The 22,568-nt window shown below is 42.3% G+C and overlaps 1 protein-coding gene across 1 annotated transcript in view; it reads right to left on the reverse strand.

The window, feature by feature from the left end:
- Positions 1–22,568, reverse strand: part of Tdrd9 (tudor domain containing 9) — a 104,969-nt gene that overhangs the window by 19,415 nt on the left and 62,986 nt on the right. Inside the window, exons 21-28 of the mRNA XM_048431405.3 lie at positions 11,116–11,232; positions 9,613–9,720; positions 7,798–7,898; positions 6,481–6,654; positions 4,112–4,223; positions 2,847–3,059; positions 2,153–2,242; positions 708–968 (exon numbers count right to left, since the gene is read on the reverse strand). Of these exons, the coding sequence (XP_048287362.3) occupies positions 708–968; positions 2,153–2,242; positions 2,847–3,059; positions 4,112–4,223; positions 6,481–6,654; positions 7,798–7,898; positions 9,613–9,720; positions 11,116–11,232 (1,176 nt within the window). The remainder of the gene's footprint in view (positions 1–707; positions 969–2,152; positions 2,243–2,846; positions 3,060–4,111; positions 4,224–6,480; positions 6,655–7,797; positions 7,899–9,612; positions 9,721–11,115; positions 11,233–22,568) is intronic.

A 22,568-nucleotide genomic window follows, 5' to 3' on the forward strand; every position in this document is an offset into this window, starting at 1 on the left:
AAATTTTAAAAAGAAGTTAAAAGAAAACTTGAAATGGTTAATCTACATGAGATGCTCATTACTTGCATTATGAAAATAATTTTTAGATTCCATTTAAAAATAAATCTCAAATATAGAATAGTTTCAAATTAATTTCCACTTTTAAAAGAAAATAATTGATTAGGAAGATGCCCAGAATAGCATGCATCCAGCATAGCGCAGTCCTTAGGAAATGAAGAAGACACTTAGAGCAGTGGGTCTCTACCTGTGGGTCTTGACCCCTTTGGAGTTGCTTATCAAATATTTACATTGTGATCCATAACAATAGTAAAATTACAGTTATGAAATAACAATAAAAATAATTTTATGGCTGGGGTCACCACATGAAAAGAGACATTAACGGTTCACAGAATTAGGAAAGCTGAGAACTCCTGCTTTAGATGACTTCAAAGACTCAACAACCAACACCTCCATCATGACCTACTCTGTTCCTCAGTGCTAGCAGACAAGAAGAAAGCGCCCACTTCCTCCCTCCCAACCTGCCCAGCCTTCCTAGCACAAAGAAGAGCCCACCGTAGTGGCACACGCCTTTAATCCTAGCACTCAGGAGGCAGAGGCAGGCGGATCTCTGTGAGTTTAAGGTCAGCCTGGTCTACAGAGCAAGTTCCAGGACAGGTTCCAAAATTACAGAGAAACCCTGTCTCAAAAAAACCAAAAGAGATGCACACTTTTGACTCATAGGACTCCTCTGCGAGCTCAGCGTGGCCCTCCCTGATGAGAACGTCTCTGATGTTGACGGCATCCTCGGCACCCGAGTACCGGTACACATCCACATGCAGGACACTGTGCACAACGGAGAACACCTTCACCAGGAGAGGACAGCCGCTGACCAGGGAGGTGAAGCGCCCATTGGCCCCGCCACTCCAGTGCTCTCCACAGATCAGAGACTTTGCTGACGGCCGCATTTTGCAGATTTTGAATTCCAAAGCCTATAGAACAGAGAGAAAAGCACACTCAGTTTCACACGTGAGCAGAAAGCAAACACTAGAGTCTACTGAAATGCGACTGTTAGTCAACATCCCAAGAACAGTCCTGAAAACTATGAGGAGTGGGGTTCCCGCTAAGTAAACATGGTGGCTTCATTTTTTTTTTAATTTATTGTGGAGAGAGTCTCACTATGGTTAGCTTGGAACACAGTATGTAGACCAGGCTATAATGAACTCACAGAGATCCGCTTGCCTCTGCTGCTCTAGTACTAAAATTAAAGGTATATGTCAGCACACCAAGCTGGCTTCATTTTTCTTTTTTCTTTTCTTTTCTTTTTTTCTTTTCTTTTTTCGAGACAGGGTTTCTCTGACTGTCCTGAAACTCATGCTGTAGACCAGGCTGGCCTTGAACTCACAGAGATCCACCTGCCTCTGCCTCCTAAGTGCTGGGATTAAGGTCGCAACACCACCATCGCCACCCAGCCTGGTTTCATTTTTATTCGTAGCATTATTCTTGCTGGGGAAAGAGCATGTGAGACCAGTCCCCAAGCTACTACATCCAGATCCAACAGAGCCTGAGCAAACAGCACCAGGAGACACCAGCAGTGGTTTGAGTAAGAATGATCCCCGTAGGTTCATATGTTTGAATGCTTAGTCAACAGGGAGCAGAACTTTTTTTTTTTAAAGGATTAGAAAGATTTCTAATCTTGTGTGGCCTTGTTGGAGGAAGTATGGTTTCAAAATCCATGCCAGGTGTCTCTCTCTGTCTCTGCTTGCAAATCAGGATATAGCTCTCAGCTACGACTCCAGTCTGCCTGCCACCACGCTCTCTCCCATGATGACAACGGACCGTGCCTCTGAAACTGTCAACAAGCCCCCAATTGCATGATTTCTTTTATAAGAACGACTTTGGTCACAGTCTCACAGTGGAACAGTGACTAACACGACACCACTGATTATAAAGTTTCTCTTGCTCAAAGTCAGAGCCTCTATACATTCTGATTTCCTCCAGGACTAATAATGGCAGCAATACTCTGGCACTGTAATTTTTAAGAGGAGACTTGAAGTTTGGCTAGTGTAACCAGTAACTTCTCTGTTATGGACGTCAGCTGTGACGGCCAAGGTGACCTCTAGCAAGTTTTCTTCTGGTATTCAACACTCACTCCACAGAGTCTTCTCTACCTTACCTGAAATGGAAGCTCCAGAAACTGGCAGGGGATCTCCCTCAGCAGATCTAGGTCGACATGAGACCTATTCCCATAGTCTACAAAGAACACCTACAAGACAAAGAAAACGAATACTCAGACTCTGCAGAGAGGATCTCAATCTGGCTCTCTTTGGAAAGTGGGAATGCAGTGGCCTTCGCTGCTCCTGCAGCCACACAGATGGTGCTCAGCCCAACAGATGAAGGGAGTGCTTTTCAGCCCCATTCTTTATTTGCTTATTTTAAGAGAAGGTATCTCTATGTATATAGCCTTGGCTATTTTGGAACACACTATGTAGATCAGGCTGGCCTTAAATTCACAGAGGCCTGCCTCTACCTCCCAAGTGCTGGATTTAAAGGTGTGAAACACCACATGCGACTGTTAATTATTTCATTTCTTTCCTACCTTTAACAACAAAAGATTTTATACTTTTAATATGTGTGTGCATTACATGTATGCAGTGCCCATGAAGGCCAGAAGAGGGTATTAGATCCCCAGGTCTGAAGCTACAGATGGTTGTTAGCCTCCATATGAGTGCTGGAAATGGAACCTGGGTCCTCTGGAAGAGCAGCTGGTGTTCTTAACCACTAAGCCACCTCTCTAGTCCCAAGATTTTCTATAAATTTCTAGGTTTATTTCCTTACTTGCTCAGTGATCTGTTAACAGAAAAACATACCTCAGCAGAATGTCCAGAAACATAAAGAATTTGAGCTCTAAAGTAGTTTTTCTTGTTGTGGTCAGTAAAAGGTGCCAGGCAGACCAAGTCTGGATGTGGGTGGACAGGCAGAGGGACCAGTTCTAGCCGGTTTATCTCAGCAGTCAGTTTTTTCAGAAGTTCTGCATTCCTTTCATCAATCCTGTACCCCCAGAAGTGCCCGACCTCTACCACCTGGAAGGGAAGAAGACACCCAGAAATAGGCTCCAAGGGGGTCCGCACAGCCCTCTGAGCAGGCTCCTCTCTTGTGCTCCACAGGTTTCCAATAGTCTTGACGAAGGAAGGAGGGGCTTCTTGTATCAAGAGCAGCAAGTACACGCACCATGCCCTGTCCTTGGAGGTGGACTCAGCAGGTCCAAGTCCTGAAGGCTTTGAGAGGTCTGGATTTAGCCCAGATAAGTCAATACCACAGGGACTCTGGTGCACTCTGAGCTGCTGAGTCCATGAATAAGAACAGCATGTAAGGTGTGGAGAGAAAACCCAACCCTGCACTAAAACCCCACCCCCACCCCTGGAACAGCTTCCCCATGGCTGTCTCAGACCACAAGGGCCACAGTCACCAGTTCCCACCTGCTTGGATTCCAGATTTCTACATGAGATTTCCCAAAGAAGTGCAGCTGTAGATTTACTGGAAAGAGTACATACTTGCTTATTTATTTTTTGTGCTTGAGTTTGAACCCAGGACCTCATATATGCTAGACAGGAGTTTCACTTCCAGCTCAATATAAAGCATTTTATTTTAAAGAACTAAAAACACACCCAAATAGTACTTTCAATGCTAGTTTTGTTGATGCAAATAATTATGCAGCATGTGTCATGCTAACTAATTTTTTAAGTTTTATCTTGTCAAATGTTTAGGGATTTTGTTTGTTGTTGAGGTAGGGTTTCAGTGTGCAGATCTGGCTTGCTTACAACTCTCTCTAAAGACCAAGGTAGCCTTCACAGCAACCTGCCTCTGCCACCTAAGTACTGGGACTAAAGGTGTGTACCACCACAGTTAGATATTTTAATATTATTTAAACCTCGACAATCTAAAAATTAACTTTGATTCAAGAATAAATTCTTGCCTTCCATTTTGTCCACATTGTAATTTCACAAGCACAGTCATCCATATTCGGCCACATCCACCAGTCAGCGCACAGGTGTACGCACATGAACCTGCGTCCTGATCAGTTTCTACAGATGTGGGGGTGGGAAGAGCTCTAGGGACCCAGTGGCACTCCCACCTCAGTGACATCAACTGTCAGGAGGAGATCGGCAACTGTCCGAGGTCTGTCCAAGGTGTTGAATGAGACTTGCATGGGATCTACAGTCTGCTTCTGGAAGTCCACATTCACCCTGAGTAATGAGTTTGAAAAAAGAAGATAGAAATTAAATTTGAAAGAAACACTTACAGATGTGAATTTCCACCTGACCTGCTCTAACACTTCCAGTGCTGCAGTATGGTTCTTCACCCTCCCGAGGCCCCTGCCTGTGGTAGAAGCATTGAGAGGTAGGGTCCAATTAACAAGACCAACCAACCATGGACTAAAACTTCCAAAGCCATGAGCCAAAATAACTTTTCCTCTTGCAAGCTGATCTTCTCAGCTATTTGTCACAGAAATGGAAAACATAACCAGAAGCATTAAGTTTGACCTCACTTCAAAAGGGAATTTTTGGTGGCTTCCTGGATTGTCCTGGAAGTAGTGCATACCTAATAGTAGCCATTCCCTCCAGAGATACATTCTAAAAGACAGACTCTATTTTCAAAAATATAAATTCTAAACCTAGGGCCGGCAATCATTTTTCATTTCAGAAAACTAACTAGAAAATTAAGTTTGCAACTCAGTTGGTAGAGGGCTTGCTTGCCTGGGTGTACTCCCCAGCACAGCATAGAACTGGGTGGGGCATGCTGTATCCTAGGACCCACAGACGGAAGAAGGGTCTGGGGGGAAGGTTAGTGGTTAGGAGTAGCGCTGTTCTTTCAGAGGACAGCAATCACCATTGCCTACGACTCCAGATCCAGGAGGACCTACGGCCTCCCTCCGATCTTCACAGGCCCCCCCACACACACAGACACATAAATATGTTTAATTAAAAACTATAGGTGAGCCAGGCAGTGGTGGCGCACGCCTTTAATCCCAGCACTCAGAAGGCGGATCCCTGAGTTCAAAGCCAGCCTGATCTACAGAGTGAGTTCCAGGACAGCCAGGGATACACTGAGAAACTTTGCCTCAGAAAACAAAAGGCATAAATGTTTATTTGTTTTAGAAGCAGAAAGAGCAGAAGTTCAAGATCAGCCTCAGCTACAGAAGTATTTGAGACCAGCCTAGGCTTGACTTTAAAAAGAGCCCACACTTGGCTCAATATTATGCTAAAATAAAATACATGATTATCTAACAAGCTCTAGAAATATCATTCACCTCTTAGAGCAATAAGACAGCAAATGTTAGAGGATAGGAAAAACAAATTTCATAAACATAAAATTTTCGTCTTAAACTACAGGGAAAGAATGGCAGGAGAGAGCTGATTCAATGCACCCCTACTCTGGTAAGCAAGCTGGCATCATCTAACATCAGGCACAAATGTCAGCCATCTGACTTGGACAAGGACAGATAGGTATCCTGGAAGACTAAAGCTACCCTTCTCCCAAATGATCAGAAACCTACACCTGGGCTCAGGACATGGCTCCGCTGGTAAAGTATGACAACCTGAGTTCTCATGGATCCCCAAACCCATGTAAAAATCCAGAAGTACCGCCTATAACCTCAGCATTGGTTGAGGCACAGAGACAGGCAGGCCCCTGAAGTCCACTGGTCAGACAGTCCAGCCAAATGGACTCAGCCTCACTGAGTGACCTTGTCTCAAACAGTTAAAAAGACAGTTCACTGCCCTCTGTCCTCCACACCCTGGTGTAGGGCAAATGTCTATATTCGGTCAGTTATATTTTAAATATACACTGGCCAGTAGCCAGGCAGGAAGTATAGGCGGGACAACCAGATAGGAAGTAGAGGCGGGTCAATGAGAACAGAAGGAAGGAGGAAGCCCTTTCCTCTGCAGTCCTTGCCCACCCACAGAAGAAGCAAGATGTGACTGCCTCGCTGAAAAAGGTACTGAGCCATGTGGCTAACACAGACAAGAATAATGGGTTAATATAAGAGTTAATAAGAAGCCTGAGCTAATGGGCCAATCAATTTATTACTAAAGTAGACCTCTGTGTGATTTCTTTGGGACTTAATGAATGCGGGAACTGGGCAGGACAGAAATCTGGACAACACCACCCATACACAAATAACACATAACCACACATACCAAACAAGCAAAATCCCAAACTCCACACACTGGGTGAACCTAGAGTAGTTAGATAAAGGCACCCTCTCCTTCACCAGCTGCTCATATGCATTCAAGTGCCTTCCTTCTAGATTTACAAAGATTACACAGACAAAGAGATAAATTAGACTTCGAAAAAGCAATAAATAAAGCTAAGCATGGGATATCTGTGAGTCTGAGCCCAGCCTGGACTACATAAGAAGTTCCAGGCCAACTAAGGTTACATAGTAAAACTCAGTCCAACAGTCACGTGGGAACGTATTTGGATACAGGGTCCCAGAAATACCTTGTGCTCCTGAGCTTTGACACCGACCCGCCTTGCACTTTCCCTTCGATCTCCTCTGCGGCATGAACACTGAGCTCAAGGGGCAGTTTTAATTGGGACATCTTGACAGCCAAGTTCACAGCGGGGAGGGTCTTAAATCTCTCTGTAGGATTCCGTGAAAACTCCACAAAGGCTCTGCTCCATAAATATGAATTAAAACATAAATTTATTAAATATCTAGCAAATAAGAATCACATACTAATTTCTCTCAAGGTTAGGTAGAAATTTCTCAGTGAATACTCCTCAAATCGCTAATAACTCTTCATTTTAATTAATCAATAGAAATATTAGTTGGTTTAAAGACAGATTATTTGCTGAGGGAAATAATTTACAGTAATAAGTCACTGAAGCCAGGCCTCAATATAGCACAACGCAGAAAGGACACAGTCACATGGGAGTTTCAGTGAGGGGATCTTAGCTTTCACAACTCCAGCGCAAGACCTATTTCCTGTTTTAAGACTTAAAACATGGGTGCAGAACATTATACAAATGTACAGCCCAGTGAGTTTGGCAAGACCATTTTTAAAAACTACTAGTTAGTAATGTCAGCAAAACATCCCACCCCTTACCACACTCCCCAGGGGCAGCCTGTGCCTGCACAGCACAGCCTCTGCAGAGCAGGCTGCTATGTGGGGGAGGAACGCCGTCATTATTCTCTGATTGCCGCTTTATGTCTCTAACTGGTCCCTCGTAACCAAACAGAACACAATGGCTTTCCCTGAAATACTGGTGTAAAGCTTCTATCGTGACTAAACAGCCAAAAACACGAGGAATGCACACGGCTCTGGGGTCAGTTCTCAGCTCTGGGGCGGGGAGGGGGGGGGACGACAAAAACGAAACAAAAAACAACTTTTTTCTATTCAATTTTAAAAACTGTAATCTTATGCACATAAACATATGCACATATGTCCTTTTGGAAACAAAAGCTTTTGGTGACTCTTTTAACTAACCATTTGTTATTGACCTGCTAATAAAATAGGGAAAATTAATTTCTGCCCTCTGTGTCTTCCAAAGTTACTCATGACAAATATGTGTTAAAAAAGCACACAGATAAAAAGGTGTCCTTTGAGGCATCCCCTGTGGCTACAGAGAACTAGATTAGTGAAAGTCTGGGGATGGGCACTAAAGAGAAGACCCCTGTGGAGAAGAAGGACCTGCATGCTCTACTTCAGGCCACCAGCAGCAGTCCCCTAAGAAGAGCCACCCTGCATACACCCAGCCCTAAGAAGAGACCTCATTCACATGTAAACAGAGCTGTGACTGCCGCTGACTACTCACTTAGTGCCATCAAATACAATGGATTTGACTTGCCCGCACTGTCTGAAGAGAGACTGCAGTTGTTTGTAGTAAAGAAATCCGTAGGGAGGAATGTGCTTTAGCTGTAAGACAATACATAGCACACATCAGAGCCATTAGCAAGGACTCCTGAACAGTCCTGACACCCAGGGCAGAAGGGCTATTCACTGCTCTTTTGTTCCTGGCTGCCCAGACCTGAAAAATGACACAGAAACTAGATTCATTAATTAACACTGCTTGGTGGATAGCTTAGGCGTATTCCTAGCTATCTCATCCAACTTAAATTAACCCATTTATATTAATCTGAGTATCACCACAAGGCTGTGACTTATTGGTAAGGATTCTGATGCCTGTCTCCTTTAGCAGCTACTACACATCTCTCTGACTCCACCTATTCTATCTCTTCCAGCCTGGCTATATGTTCTGCCCTGCTATAGGCCCATGCAGCTTCTTTATTAACCAATGGTAACGAAATATATTCACAGCATACTGAGGGGAATCCCCCATCTCTGCCAGTGCTCTTTGCCTTCCGCAGGCATCATAATCACTCATGTTCTAAGCTCTGGTTCCACTGAGGTATACACTGCCAGTCCCTGAGGAGTGAAAGTCTCCACCAGCTGCAGGTGAAGCAGGAAGTAAGAGGACAGCCAGCACCCATGCCCAAGTTCAATGGAGTCGCTGTATCACAGCGTTGGGATGATGGTAAGCTTAAGTCTAAAGGTCAATGTGAAGCTCAGAGAAAAATAAATTTTAAAAGCACCTGGCTTCTCACAGAAGTGCTAAAGCGAAACTAGCTATGATTTAGTTTATATGACACATGGTCAGCCATGTATCAGGTGACTAGACTGGCTGGCACCGGTAGTGTGTCTGAAGTAGGGTCCTGTGGGGCCTTTCCACTGCACACAGCTGAAAAACAGACCCAGAAGGACGACTGCAAAAGAAGCTAATCAAAGCACTTTCTCCACAGAGAGCTACAGAGGCTAAGGGCGGCCTTGGAGGGGCATCAGCTGTGCTTCTGCGCCCTTCTCACTTGTTGTGCTCTTCAAAGACTTGCACTTGAAATGGTCCAGAATCTGTAGCTCTGTCCTTATCAATCTTGGGCTCTCCACAGTTGCAAAGGTAGTAGTGATAGCAAAATCCATAACTAAAGCAAGCAAAGTGCTTTTCATAAAAAAAAAAAAGCCCCCCCAATCAACCTAGGAGTCTAAGGAAGGCCCAGTTCTAAAGAGTATGTAGTTTCAGCGGTCACATGCTATCGCTGTGTAAACAAATGACCCTTTACAAATCCAGCCGTCAGTGCCCATGACTCATCATCAGATCCTCCCACTCTGCCTCCCAGTTCATGCTACTTACATGCTATCCCTGGGTCATACCCTCTAGTGCAGACTTTGAGGGTCCTCGGATCTGAACTTAACATTCTCTAAGTAGTTCTGTTGGGCATCAGGGTGGGACCACTGCTATTTAAATCACAACACTAAGCCCCCAACCAGTAACATTTACTTTGTGTACCATTGTTATTAATTAACGAAATGCCCTTAAGGGCCTCAAATCACTAAAATGGCACATGATCAAATCAGCACTCACCCTGAATAGAAAATTTATCAAGGCCTTTCTGTCAAATGGAGTCTATAAAAATGAAGAAGAGCTCATAAGGAAGGAGCAGTCTCTGAGGAGCTAAGCAATCCCAGCATTCACACAGCATTTACTAGGACACAGCAGCCCTTGGAACGCTGAGCCACAGGTGGTCCACCTGGAAACCTACATTCACACTCTTGCGCAGTGTCCCATGTCACCTACCACAACTGTTGTCTTTGGGTCTTTGCCGGCCAATTCCCTCACTGCCATCTCCTCATCTGGCTGTCCAAAAGTAAAGTAATTTGGATAAAAAGCACCTGCCAGTACAACCTGGAAAAGAAGCGTGTGTTCAATTCTTCTTCCCACCATGTTCTCATCTCACACCAGAGCACTGGCACAGCTTGGAACACACAGTACATAAAAGCTGTATCCGTCACACATCCTGTTATTCCCCGTGACAGACATTCTACCTGAATTTTCTCCTCAGAATAGCTGGACTGCTTCAGAGAATGAAGCAAATGAGAACTCACCAACAGTACACTAGGCCCCTTTTCCACCCTCACTCAACAACAGTTCCAACAAGCCAAGCCTTCTCCCAGGTGTACAGACATCACTGCAGCTGGAACTCTCCAGCTTGGCAGCAAGTTGGCATCTAATGTTCACATCTAAAAGGCACTCTGCAGCAGAATCCTTTCTTCAGTAAGAATCTGCCGACACAAAGCACATGCACAGAAGGTTCTCCCTGGCTATACGGCAATTTTGCATCCTCAAAAGAACTAGTATTCCCACCGTATCCACCTCAAACCCTTCTCCAATGCATGTGGTGGTTTGAATGAGAATGGCCTCCATAAGCTCATATATTTGAATGCTTGGTCCCCAGCTGGTGGAACTGTTTGGGAAGGATTAGGAGGCGTGGCCTCTGAGAGGAAGTGTATAAATGCGGGTGGGTTTTAAGGTTTCAAAAGGTCCATACCACTCACTCTTTCTGTCTCACACTTGTGGATCAGATTTACGCTCCCAGCTGCTGCTCAGACACCATGCCTGCAGGTCTTCCTGCTTCCATGCTCCCAACCATGACTCACCCTCTCAACTAAAGCCCTCAATAAACTCTTTCTTCTATAAGTTGCCTTGGTCTTGGTGTCTCTTCACAGCAATAGGGCAGTAACTAAAGCAATGCATTGCCAACCCTATGACAGAAGCATTGTTCATGTGCAAGAGACACATCTCTATAAGGTTTGTGGAAGGCTTTACCCCACAGCTAGGCACAGCTTCATGATCCAGACGTCAAAGTGCCTTCTCAATGTCAGAGAGCAGCAGTGTGTGGATCTTACAGCAAGAGGCCTGTCACTGACGCTCCATGATAGCAAGAGCTCACTGGGTAAAGAAGCAAGCTGAGGTCATACCACCACCAGAAAGGAGTGTAAACAAGGAAGGTAAGAACGGCTCTGGGTTCCAAACACGTAGGACCACTATGGTATCAAAATCTCAGAGGTACAGCTGGCACCAACAGAAGAAAAGAACAAGCATATCTCAACTACAACCTGGATAAGATCAACACCAGTATGGTGGTCACACCTTTTATCCCAGTACTCAGAAGGCAGAGGCAGGAAGATCTCTGTTAAGCCAAGGCCAGTCTGGAGAGTTCCTGGTCATCCAAGGTTACATAGTAAGATCCTATCTCAGAACAAAAGAGAGTGGGGGGCATTAAAAAGAAGTCCCACACACCTGTAGGATGAAGCGCTGCTTGTATGGATATTCTTGGTCCAAGACAGGATGGCGAGGATCCACAAACATGTTGAACTGTGAGATTCTATTCTTTAATTCTTCATATAGTTCAGCCACCTAGAGTGCACATTGAAATCTGATGTCACAAAGCACAGACATACTCAGAACAGTAAAAACAAATGCACACAACGGGGAAGGTTAAATTAGCATATCCACGGGGTTACACATCACAACCACCAGGAGTTCATTCAACACTAGTGAGGAATGAAAATGACAAGGGTGCCAACAGAGCGGCCAGAGGGCACAACTGCCCCAAAACCTCGACTTATGCATGGGATTCAATCTACAATCACAAGCACAACCTGCAGCTGGCTTCTTGGACAAACGGCCCCCAAACCATGACACAGAGATTTACTGTTAATTATGAATGCTCGGCCTTAGCTTGGACTTGTTTCTAGCTCTTTTTTTTTTTTAACTTAAACTAACCCACTTCTATCCATGTGCTTCCCCAAGGCTTGATGACCTCATCTATGCTCTGTCCTGCTTCCTCAGTGCCTGGCTGGGTCTCCCCCAGCTGTCTGGCCAGCTCCCCTTTTCTCTCTGCCTTCCAGCCCCACTTACCCCTCCTCTGCCTAGCTATTGTTCATTCAGCTTTTTATTAGACAAATCAGGTGACTTAGGCAGGCAATATAAAACAGCAACATCTCTACATAGCTAAACAAATATTCTATTCCACTACAACAATCTTATATCCTTTCCTACTCTTTACCTTATTCCCTGAACATGGTCTGCTTTTGTAACTGGAAATCTAGTATGTACAGGCATGATGGCACACATCCATAATCCCAATGTATGAAGATGAGGCAGGAAGATCTCAAGCTGAAGACCAGTCTTGACTACATAGTTCAAGACCAGTGTGGTTCACACTGTAAGACCTTGTCTCAAAAACTTTTTTTTCAAAGAAAGAGAAACAAGGTATGTTTCAGAGTTCTCCCTAAATGAAAAAAAAAAACAACTAAATAAACATCAGATTAAAATAAAACCTTTCAGTTGAGGCAGAGTGGTACATTCCTATAATCCGGCATCTGGGGGGAGAGCCAGGATAATCAGGAGCTCAAGGCCAGCCTCATCTACACAGCCTGAGTCACATGAGGTTCTCTATTGTGGGGTAATTTTTTTGTAGATTGTGAAGATGTGTCTCTGTGTTTTTCCTCATTTACCTAAGGCACCTTCAGATTGTTTTAATAAAAAGCTGAGCGTCCAGTAGTTAGGCAGGAGAGGACAGGTGAGACTTCCAGGGAGAGAGAGGAACTTGAGGGAAGAAATCTGAGAAGTGGAATCTCACCAGTCAGATGCAGAGGAGGTTGGATGTAAAGTACTGAGGAGAGGGAACAAGTCATGTAGCTCAATATAAATGGGTTAATTTAAGTTTTAAGAGCTAGTTAGTAATAAGTCTAAGCTAAGGCCAAGCTTTTATAATAAAAAATCTCCATGTCATTATTCAGGAGCTGGCAGTCCAAAGAAAGTCCAACTACAGTTCTCTCTCAATAGTTTTTCATACAAAGTGTCTGTTTTAAATATATACATATATATGAAAACATACAACTTTAAGTTACCACAAAATTATTTCAATAAAGTTTTAAAAGCAAAAATCATGCAATAACAAAGGGTAAAATACCATGATAAACTGAAAGGGGACAGGAAGACATATTAACATATTAAGTGAGTGCTTACTATGTTCAAACCTCTAAGGTAAATCTCTAGTCAGTGTGTGTGAATGCTTGCACATGCCGGTTCCCAACATACACGCGGCAACTTATACCCACCTGCAACTCCAGTTCCAGAGGAGCCTACTGATGGGTAGTGAAAATGTTGATACATTTGCACAGTAGAATATTATTCAACAAAATATAATTCAGCAGCTAAAAAAATGAAAATTTCAGGCAAATGGACAGAGCTAGAAGCAATCACACAGAGTAAGGTAACCTTGACCCAGAAAGAAAACACTGCATGCTTTCTCTTAAAAGCTTTTAAGCTTTAGATATGTGTGCTTTATCTAGAACATCCAGTTCCTGGGAACCTCATTAGGACCAGGGGAAAGAGGAGACCTTCCAAGGAAATGGAACAGACTGCAGTGTCATAAATGGATGAAGGGGAAACCAGAATAGGAGGATTAAGTAAGGATGGAGAGAGGGGGCAGGGTAAGAGGGAATGAGGGGAGAAGTAACTAACACGAAGGCCGAATGGAAATCTCCTATTCTAGAAGCTCGAAAATATATTAAAGGAATTTAAACAGAGTTACCATATGAGACAATGTTGCAACTAAACATCATGTGCTACCAAGTAAAATCCCCAGGACAAGGGATGGGTTACATTTTGTTTAGTCATTGGCCAAAGTGGTCCCACACACCTCCCCCAAAACCATCATCACAGGCTATTTATTTTTTTGAAAAATGATTTATTTAACTCTATTTTATATACATTGTTGTGAAGGTGTCAGATTTTCCCAGAACTGGAGTTACAGACAGTTGTGAGCTGCCATGCGGGTGCTGGGAATTGAACCCAGGTCCTCTGAAGAGCAGCAGTGCTCCTAAGCACTGAGCCACCTCTCCAGCCCCAACATTACAGGCTATTTCTAAGGCTACTGGTTACCCTTCACAACAGGACAGTAGGGCAACAAACATGGAGAAATAAGAGATAGTGACTAACTGGAAGTTTCACCCTTACTCACTTCTGCTCAAGAACCTGAGACAACACAGGTCACAGGCCTAAGAGAAAACCTACTACTATTATTCTGCTAAATCTGTGGTTCTCAACCTGTGGGTCAAATATCCTGCATATCACATATTCATTAATAGTAGCAAAATTACAGTAATGAAGTAGCAATGAAATAATTTTATGGTTGGGGGTTACTAAAACATGAAGAATTGTATTAAAGGGTTGCAGCTTTAGGAAGGTTGAGAACAATGTGCTAAATGAACCTAGAATGACTCCTAATGATATATGGCTATACCAATGTATCACTGCCTTGCTCAACCCCATCAGAGAAGCTTCTTCTTGCAGTATCTGGTAATTAACAGAGACCCACGGCTAGGTGGGTGCAGACAGTGAGAGACCTTGGAACACTCAGTCCTACCTGGGTTGTCTTCATCAAGCCACCCCTTCCAGGGGGTGCTGTGGAAGAGGAGGTGGGAAGATTTTTAAGAGCCAAAGTGGAGGATGACTAAGGAAATAGTGTCTTTCAGACTCAGCAGGGCTGAAGCCGTATCCAGCCAAATGCCATGCACAAACGCAATTACGTTCTACCTTTATTTTACTTACTTTTTGAGGCAGTGTCTCCTGGAGAACCTAAAGCTCAGTGATCTGGCTGGATTGGCTGATCATTGAGCTTCAGAGCTCTGCACCTCCTGCCCCTCACTAGGGTTACAGGTACCACTGATGCCAATGAGGGGTACAGGACTAGGTTCATTTTCTCCACTAGTTAAAGAGTTAAAGGACAGGAAAGAAGTAGTTATGCCTTTAAAAGCTTACCCCACAGAGGAGAGAGGAGATACAACTCCTCTCTACCTTGTTGTAACGGGGATGGAGACGAGTTCCAAACATGTTTGTATTATGCTGATTAAACCTTGCTTATTACAGTCTGGGCCTCTCTGGTGGTCTCTCTCTGGGGGTCGTGATCTGAGCACAACAACACTTCTTAACTAGTTATGGTGGCATAGGAGACTGAGGTTCAGAGACTCTAAGTTCTAGGCTAGCCAAGGCTAATAAGGAGAGCCTGCAATGCAGGAAAAAATCCACCAAAGCCACTGGTAATAAGTGTTTTTTTGTCATTTGTTTCTGTGTTTTGTTTTGCTTTTATTTTTTTGAGACAGGGTTTCTCTGTGTAGTCTTGGCTGTCCTGGAACTTACACTGTAGGTTAACTGGCCTCAAATCAAGAAATCTGCCTGCCTCTGCCTCTAGAGTGATGGGATTAAAGGTGTGAGCCACCATCGCTGACTATGATAAATGACTTTATTCGTGAAGTATATCAAGATCAAATAAACACTATTTCAATTATTAAACTGTTATGAGAACACAGCATGCTCCAATAGTGAGGTGAGTGAACAGCCACACAGCGGGATGCCCCACTTTCTAGGACTTCCCTAGTGGGACAAAACCACGGGCCCCTCCCCCAGCTCCCTCCACTTTTCTAGCCAACTGGGAGTTTCCTGCAGCTAGGATCCCCCAAACCCAAACCCATTCAGCCACCATCCAAACTACTAGCCGCACATGCCCCCAAACTTGCCTATCCTCCTGCAACCTCGTGGAACTCTGGAACACCGCTTGCTCCAATACTGAGGGAAGTTAAGAGGGACGAAGAGCTTGCTACAACATCGAAGGGATTAAGAGAGAACCAAGAGAGCAAACCAGGAGAGAAGACCAAGAGGGCAGGCATAGAGACCTCAGAGGCTTTCTGAGACAGGCATTTACAGTACAGAGCAGACCAAGAAAAATTCCCAAACGCTCAGACAGCCACAGCAAGGATTGGACCAAGAGGCAAAGACACTGCTGGCCTCATTTGAAGGAAGAGATGGGTAGGCGCCAATGCAAGAATTCCTCCAACAACCTAAAAAGCAACATGCTAACACCAGAACCCAGCGGTCATATAACAGGAAGACTTAGTCATCCTAACCCAGAAGAAGTAGAAAAAAAAATGATTTTAAAACATAACTTTATGAAAAAAATGGGTAATTTTAAAGAGGAAATGAAAAACTCTCTTAAAGAAATGGAGGAGAAGACAAACAAAAAATTGGAAGAAATTAATAAATCCCTCAAAGAAAACCAAGAAAAAAACAAACAGGTGAAGAAAACAGTTCAAGACTTGAAGACTGAAACAGAGGTAATAAAGAAAGCACAAACGGAGGGAATTCTGGATGTAGAAAATCTGGGTAAATGAACAGGAACTACAGAGACAAGTATAACCAACAGAATATAAGAGATAGAAGAAAGAATATTAGGCGCTGAAGATATTATAGAGGAAATAGACTCCTTGGTCAAAGAAAACATTAAATCCAACAAATTCTTAACACAAAACATCCAGGAAATCTGGGACAGCATGAAAAGACCAAACCTAAGAATAATAGGGGTAAAAGAGGGAGAAGAATTACAGCTCAAAGGCCCAGAAAATATATTCAACAAAATCATAGAAGAAAACCTCCCCAACCTAAAAAAGGATATCCCTATGAAGGTACAAGACGCTTACAGAACACCACATAGACTGGATAAAAAAAAATTACCCTTGCCATATAATAATCAAAACACAAAACATACAGAATAAAGAAAGAATATTAAGAGCTGCAAAGGAAAAAGGTCAAGTAACATATAAAGCTAAACCTATCAGAATTACACTGACTTCTCAATAGACACCATGAAAGCCAGAAAGTCCAGGATAGAGGTGCTGCAGACACTAAGAGATCATGGATGCAAGCCCAGACTACTATATCCAGCAAAGCTTTCATTCACCATCGATGGAGAAAACAAGATATTCCAGGACAAAAACAGATTTAAACAATATGTATCCATAAACCCAGCCTTACAGAAAGTACTAGAAGGAAAACCCCAACCCAAGAAAGCTAACTGCACCCATAAAAACACAGGCATCTGATAACCCCCCACCAGCCTAACCCAAAGAAGGGAAACACACAAAAACAGGATCCAGCCTTCTGCTGTATAGAAGAAACTCACCTCAACCTCAAAGACAGAGTAAAGGGTTGGGAAAAGGTTTTCCAATCAAATGAACCTAAGAAACAAGCAGGTGTAGCTATCCTAATACCTAACAAACTTGATTTCAAACTAAAATCAGACAGAAGAGATGGAAAAGGATACTTTATATTCATAACAGAAACAATTCATCAAGATGCAGTCTCAATCCTGAACATCTATGCCCCAATACAAGAGCACCTATATATGTAAAAGAAATATTACTAAAACTCAAATCACACATCAAACCCCACACACTAATAGTAGGAGACTTATACACTCCACTCTCATCAATGGACAGGTCAACCAGACAGAAATTTAACAGAGAAATAAGAGAACAGATGTCATGAATCAAATGGACTTAACAGACAACTATAGAACATTCCACCCAAACACAAAAAAATACACCTTCTTCTCAGAACCTCATGGAACCTTCTCTAAAATTGATCACATACTTGATAACAAAGCAAACCTCCACAGATAACAAAAAAAGTTGGAGTAACACCCTGTGTCTTATTGGATCACCATGGATTAAAGTTAGAATTTAACAATAATACTACTCTCAGAAAGCCTACAAACTCATGGAAACTGAACAGTCAACTACTGAACCACCCTTGGGTCAAGGAAGAAATAAAGAAAGAAATTAAAGTCTTCCATGAATTCAATGAAAATGAAGGCACAACATACCCAAACTTATGGGACACTATGAAAGCAGTGCTAAGAGGAAAGTTCATAGCACTAAGTGCCCACATAAAGAAAACAGAGAAAGCTCACATTAGTGACTTATCAGCACAGCTGCAGCTCTAGAACAAAAAGAAGCAGACTCTCCCAGGAGGAGTAGAAGACAGGAAATAATCTAATTGAGAGCTGAAATCAACAAAATAAAAACACAGAAAACCATACAAAGAATCAGGGAAACAAAGAGCTGGTTCTTTGAGAAAATCAACAAGACAGACGAACCCTTATCCAAACTAATCAAAAGGCAGAGAGAGAACATCCAAATTAACAAAATCAGAAATGACAAGGGGGACTAACAACAGACACTGAGGAAATTCAGAGAATCATTAGGTCATACTACAAAAATCTGTACTCCACTAAATTGGAAAACGTAAAAAAAAAAATTTAGGTAGATACCACATACCAAAATTAAATCAAGACCAGGTAAGCAATTTAAATAGACCTATAAACTGCAAGGAAATGGAAGCTGTTATCAAAAACCCCCAACCAAAAAAGCCCAAGGCCGGATGATTTTAGTGTAGAATTCTACCAGAACTTTCAAGAAGAGCTAATATCTATCCTCCTCAAAGTGTTCCACATAATAGAAACAGAAAGGACACTGACAAACTCTTTTTATGAACCTATAGTTACCACTACCAAAACCACACAAAGACTCAACCAAGGAAGAGAATTACAGACCAATCTCACTCATGAACATGGATGCAAAAATACGCAATAAAATACTGGCAAACCGAATCCAAGAACACATCAAAAGAAAAAAAAAAACATCCACCATGATCAAGTCGGCTTTATCCCAGAGATGCTGGTTCAACATATGAAAATCTATCAATGTAATCGATCTATCAAAAAAATAAACTGAAAGAAAAATCCATATGATCATTTCATTAGATGCTGAAAAAGCATTTGACAAAATCCAACATCCTTTAAGATAAAGGCCTTGGAGAGATCAGGGATACAAGGAACATATCTAAATATAGTAAAAGCAATATACAGCAAGCCAACAGCCAACATAAAATTAAATGGAGAGAAACTCAAAGCAATTCCACTAAAATCAGAAACAAGACAAGGCTGTCCACTCTTTCCATATCTCTTCACCATAGTTCTTGAAGTTTTAGCAATAGCAATAAGACAACAAAAGGAGATCAAGGGGATTCAAATTGGAAAGAAGTCAAATTTTCGTTATTTGCAGATGATATGATAGTGTACATAAATGACCCCCAAAACCCTACCAGAGAACTCCTATAGCTGATAAATACATTCAGTGATGTGGCAGTATACAAGAGCAACTAAAAACAAAACAAAACAAAACAAAAAAGAAACAGTAGCCCTCCTATACACAAAGGATAAAGAAGCTGAGAGGGAAATCAGAGAAACATCATCACCTTTCACAATAGCCACAAATAGCATAAAATATCTTGGGGTAACACTAACCAAGGAAATCAGAGAAACATCACCTTTCACAACAGCTACAATAGCATAAAATATAGCATATCTTGGGGTAACACTAACCAAGGAAGTGAAAGACCTACTTGACAAGAACTTTAAGTCTTTGAAGAAAGAAGTTGAAGAAGATACCAGAAAGTGGAAAGATCTCCCATGCTCTTGGATAGGTAGGATCAACATAGTAAAAATGGCAATCCTACCAAAAGCAATCTATAGATTTAATGCAATCCCCATCAAAAGCCCAATGCAATTCTTCACAGACCTTGAAAAAACATTAATCAACTTCATATGGAAAAACAAAAAACCCAGGATAGCCAAAAGAATCCTGTACAATAAAGGAACTTCCAGAGGCATCACCATTCCTGACATCAAGCTCTATTACAGAGCTACAGTAATAAAAACAGCTTGATTTTGACATAAAAACAGAGAGGTTGACCAATGGAATCGAATCAAAGACCTAGATATTAACCCACAAAACTACCAACACCTGATTTTCAACAAAGGATCTAAACGTATACAATGGAAGAAAGAAAGCATCTTCAACAAATGGTGCTGGCATAACTGGATGTCAACCTGTAGAAGAAGGAAAATAGATCTATATCTATCGCCATGCACCAAAATCAAGTCCAAATGGATTAAAGACCTCAATATAAATCCAACCACACTGAACCTGATAGAAGAGAAAGTGGGAAGTAGTCTTCAATGCACAGGCACAGGAGACCACTTCCTAAATATAACCCCAGTAGCACAGACACTAAGAGCAACAATAAATAAATGGGACCTCCTAAAACTGAGAAGCTTTTGTAAAGCAAAGGACACAGTCATTAAGACAAAAAGGCAGCCTACTAAATGAGAAAAAATCTTCACCAACTCCACATCATACAAAGGACTGATCTCCAAAATATATAAAGAACTCAAGAAATTAGACATTAAAATTCTAAATAATCCAATTAAAAAATGTGGTACTGAACTAAACAGAGAATTCTCAACAGAATGACCAAAACATAGTTAAGGAAATGCTCAACATCCTTAGCTATCAGGGAAATGCAAATCAAAACAACTCTGAGATACCATCTTAACCCGTCAGAATGGCTAAGATAAAAAACACTAATGATAGCTAATGCTGGAGAGGATGTGGAGTGGTGGGAATGCTAACTTGTACAACCACTTTGGAAATCAGTATGGCAGTTTCTCGGGAAACTGGGAATCAACCTACCTCAGGATCCAGTGGTAACTCTTGGGCATGTAAAGATGCTCAATCATACTACAAAAGCATTTGTTCAACTATGTTTATAGCAGCATTATTTGTAATAGCCAGAGCCTAGAAACACCCTAGATGCCCCTCAACTGAAGAATGGATAAAGAAAACATGGCACATTTACACATTAGAGTACTACTCAGCGGTTAAAAAAACAAAACAACAACAACAAAAAACAATGACATCTTGAATTTTGCATGCAAATGGATGGAATTAGAAAACACTATCCTGAGTGGGGTAACCCAGACCCAAAAAGAAGGACATTGAGCCGATAGTTCATGATCCTAGAGAAGTTAAGAAATAAGGTGAACCCAAAGAAAAATATATATAGACCTACCTGGAAATTGGAAATGGACAGGATTGACTGGCAGGGTTGGGAGCATGGGGGTGGGAGGGAGAGGAGAAGGTAGGAGGAGAAGAGGAGGAGAGAGGAGGAGCGGAGAGGAGAACTTGAGGGAATAGGATGGTCAAGATGGAGGAAGGACAGAGATGAAAGCAAGGAGAGAGATATCTTGAATGAGGGAGCCATTATAGGGTTAGCAGAGACCTGGTTCTAGAGAAATTCCCAAGAATCCAAAAGAATGACCCTACCTAGGACCCAGGGCTATAGAGAAGAGGGGGCCCAATTTTGACTTGCTCTGTAGTCAGACTGATGATTATCTTAAATATCACCATAGAGCCTTCATCCAGCAACTGATGGAGGCAGAGACAGAGACCCACATCGGAGCACTGGACTGAGCTCCCAAAGTCCAACTGAAGAGTGGAAGGAATGAGAATATGAGAAAGGAGGTCAAGACTATGAAGGGTTCATCCACTGAAACAGTTTGCCTGGACTAATGAGAGCTCACCAACTCCAGCCGGACTGGGAAGGAACAAGCATAGGACCAAACTAGTTCCTCTGATGTGGTTGACAGTTGCATGGCTGGGGCAGGCTGAGAGGTCACTGGCAGTGGCATCAGGATTTATCCCTACTGCATGTGCTGGCTTTTTGGGATCCTATTCTCTTTGGATGTATACCTTTCTCAGCCTAGATATAGTAGGGAGGGGCTTGAACCTTCCACAAGGCAATGTGCCTTACTGACAGATTAGATAGGGGTGGGGTGGGAGGGTGTGTGAAGGGAATGGGAGAAGGGGAGGGAGTGGGAACTTGAATTGGTATTTTTTAAATATATATATATATAATAAATTAAACAGAGGCAGGCCAATCTCTGTGAGTTCAAGGTGTGGTGGCACACACCTTTAAAATCCCAGCATTTGGGAGGCAGAGGTAGGCAGATCTCTGTGAGTTCAAGAACAACATGGTCTACAGAGTGAGTTCCAGGACAGCCGTAGAAACACAGAGAAATCCTGTCTCAAAAAGTCAAAAATTAAAAATAAAAATAAAAGAAATAGAGTTTAAAATAAAGCCATGTAAAAATGAAATAAATATACATAGAGTCTGGATACTGTATGCTATTGTGTTGTCTTTAAATTGTTTTATGACTGAGGAAGGAGCATAAGCCGCTTAAACATTTTATTATAAATGCTGCTGGATTAATCCAACATACATATTTTGAAAACGCCTTGGAGAAGAAGCTTGTTTTTGTTTCCACAGGAAATAAAAGACTGTGGATTTATTCTGGGCTGAGAAAAATCAGGTTTGACTAAGGAAGACCCCCTGAAGAATCTCCAATAGAAGCAGATGGTCCAGATGACCCAACATTTCAGAGGACCTCTTGTTGGAGTTTCCTCTGAGTTCTGTATCCAGAACAGTTTCGAGACTGCTGGCTGACATAATCAAGCCTCACAGAATTTTCCAGTCAGGACTTTTACCATAATCCTAAATTTTCTTTAGGTCCCCATAAGATTATCAGTGCCCTCAATCAGCAGAAAGTAGCCTAGAAAAACTATGCCCACATTCCCAAAAAAATGGATTATGGATGTTTGCCTTTCTTTAGAATGTTGGTTACAAGTTGTTATGGACAATAGTCAGGAGAAAAACTAAACAAAGAAGATTCTATTCAGGGAAAAAAAACTGTTATGAAAGCACTTCCTGGACCTGGAAAGATGCTCGTCCTACAACTGCGGTCTAACTTAGTGCCACGCTCCGACATGGATGTGTGGTGGCTGTTTTTCATGGTCAACTTGACTGCATCTGGAATTAACGAAAACCCAAACAACTGGGCACACCTATCAGGGATTTTTTTTATTAATTAAATAATTTGAAGAGTCTTCTAATCAAGATCTTTGAGTTAGGAAGATAAACTTTAATCAAACTTTTTTTTTTTGAGGTGG

Source organism: Myodes glareolus, chromosome 11, assembly GCF_982192425.1.
Source record: "Myodes glareolus chromosome 11, mMyoGla1.1, whole genome shotgun sequence".
Taxonomy (NCBI): domain Eukaryota; kingdom Metazoa; phylum Chordata; class Mammalia; order Rodentia; family Cricetidae; genus Myodes; species Myodes glareolus.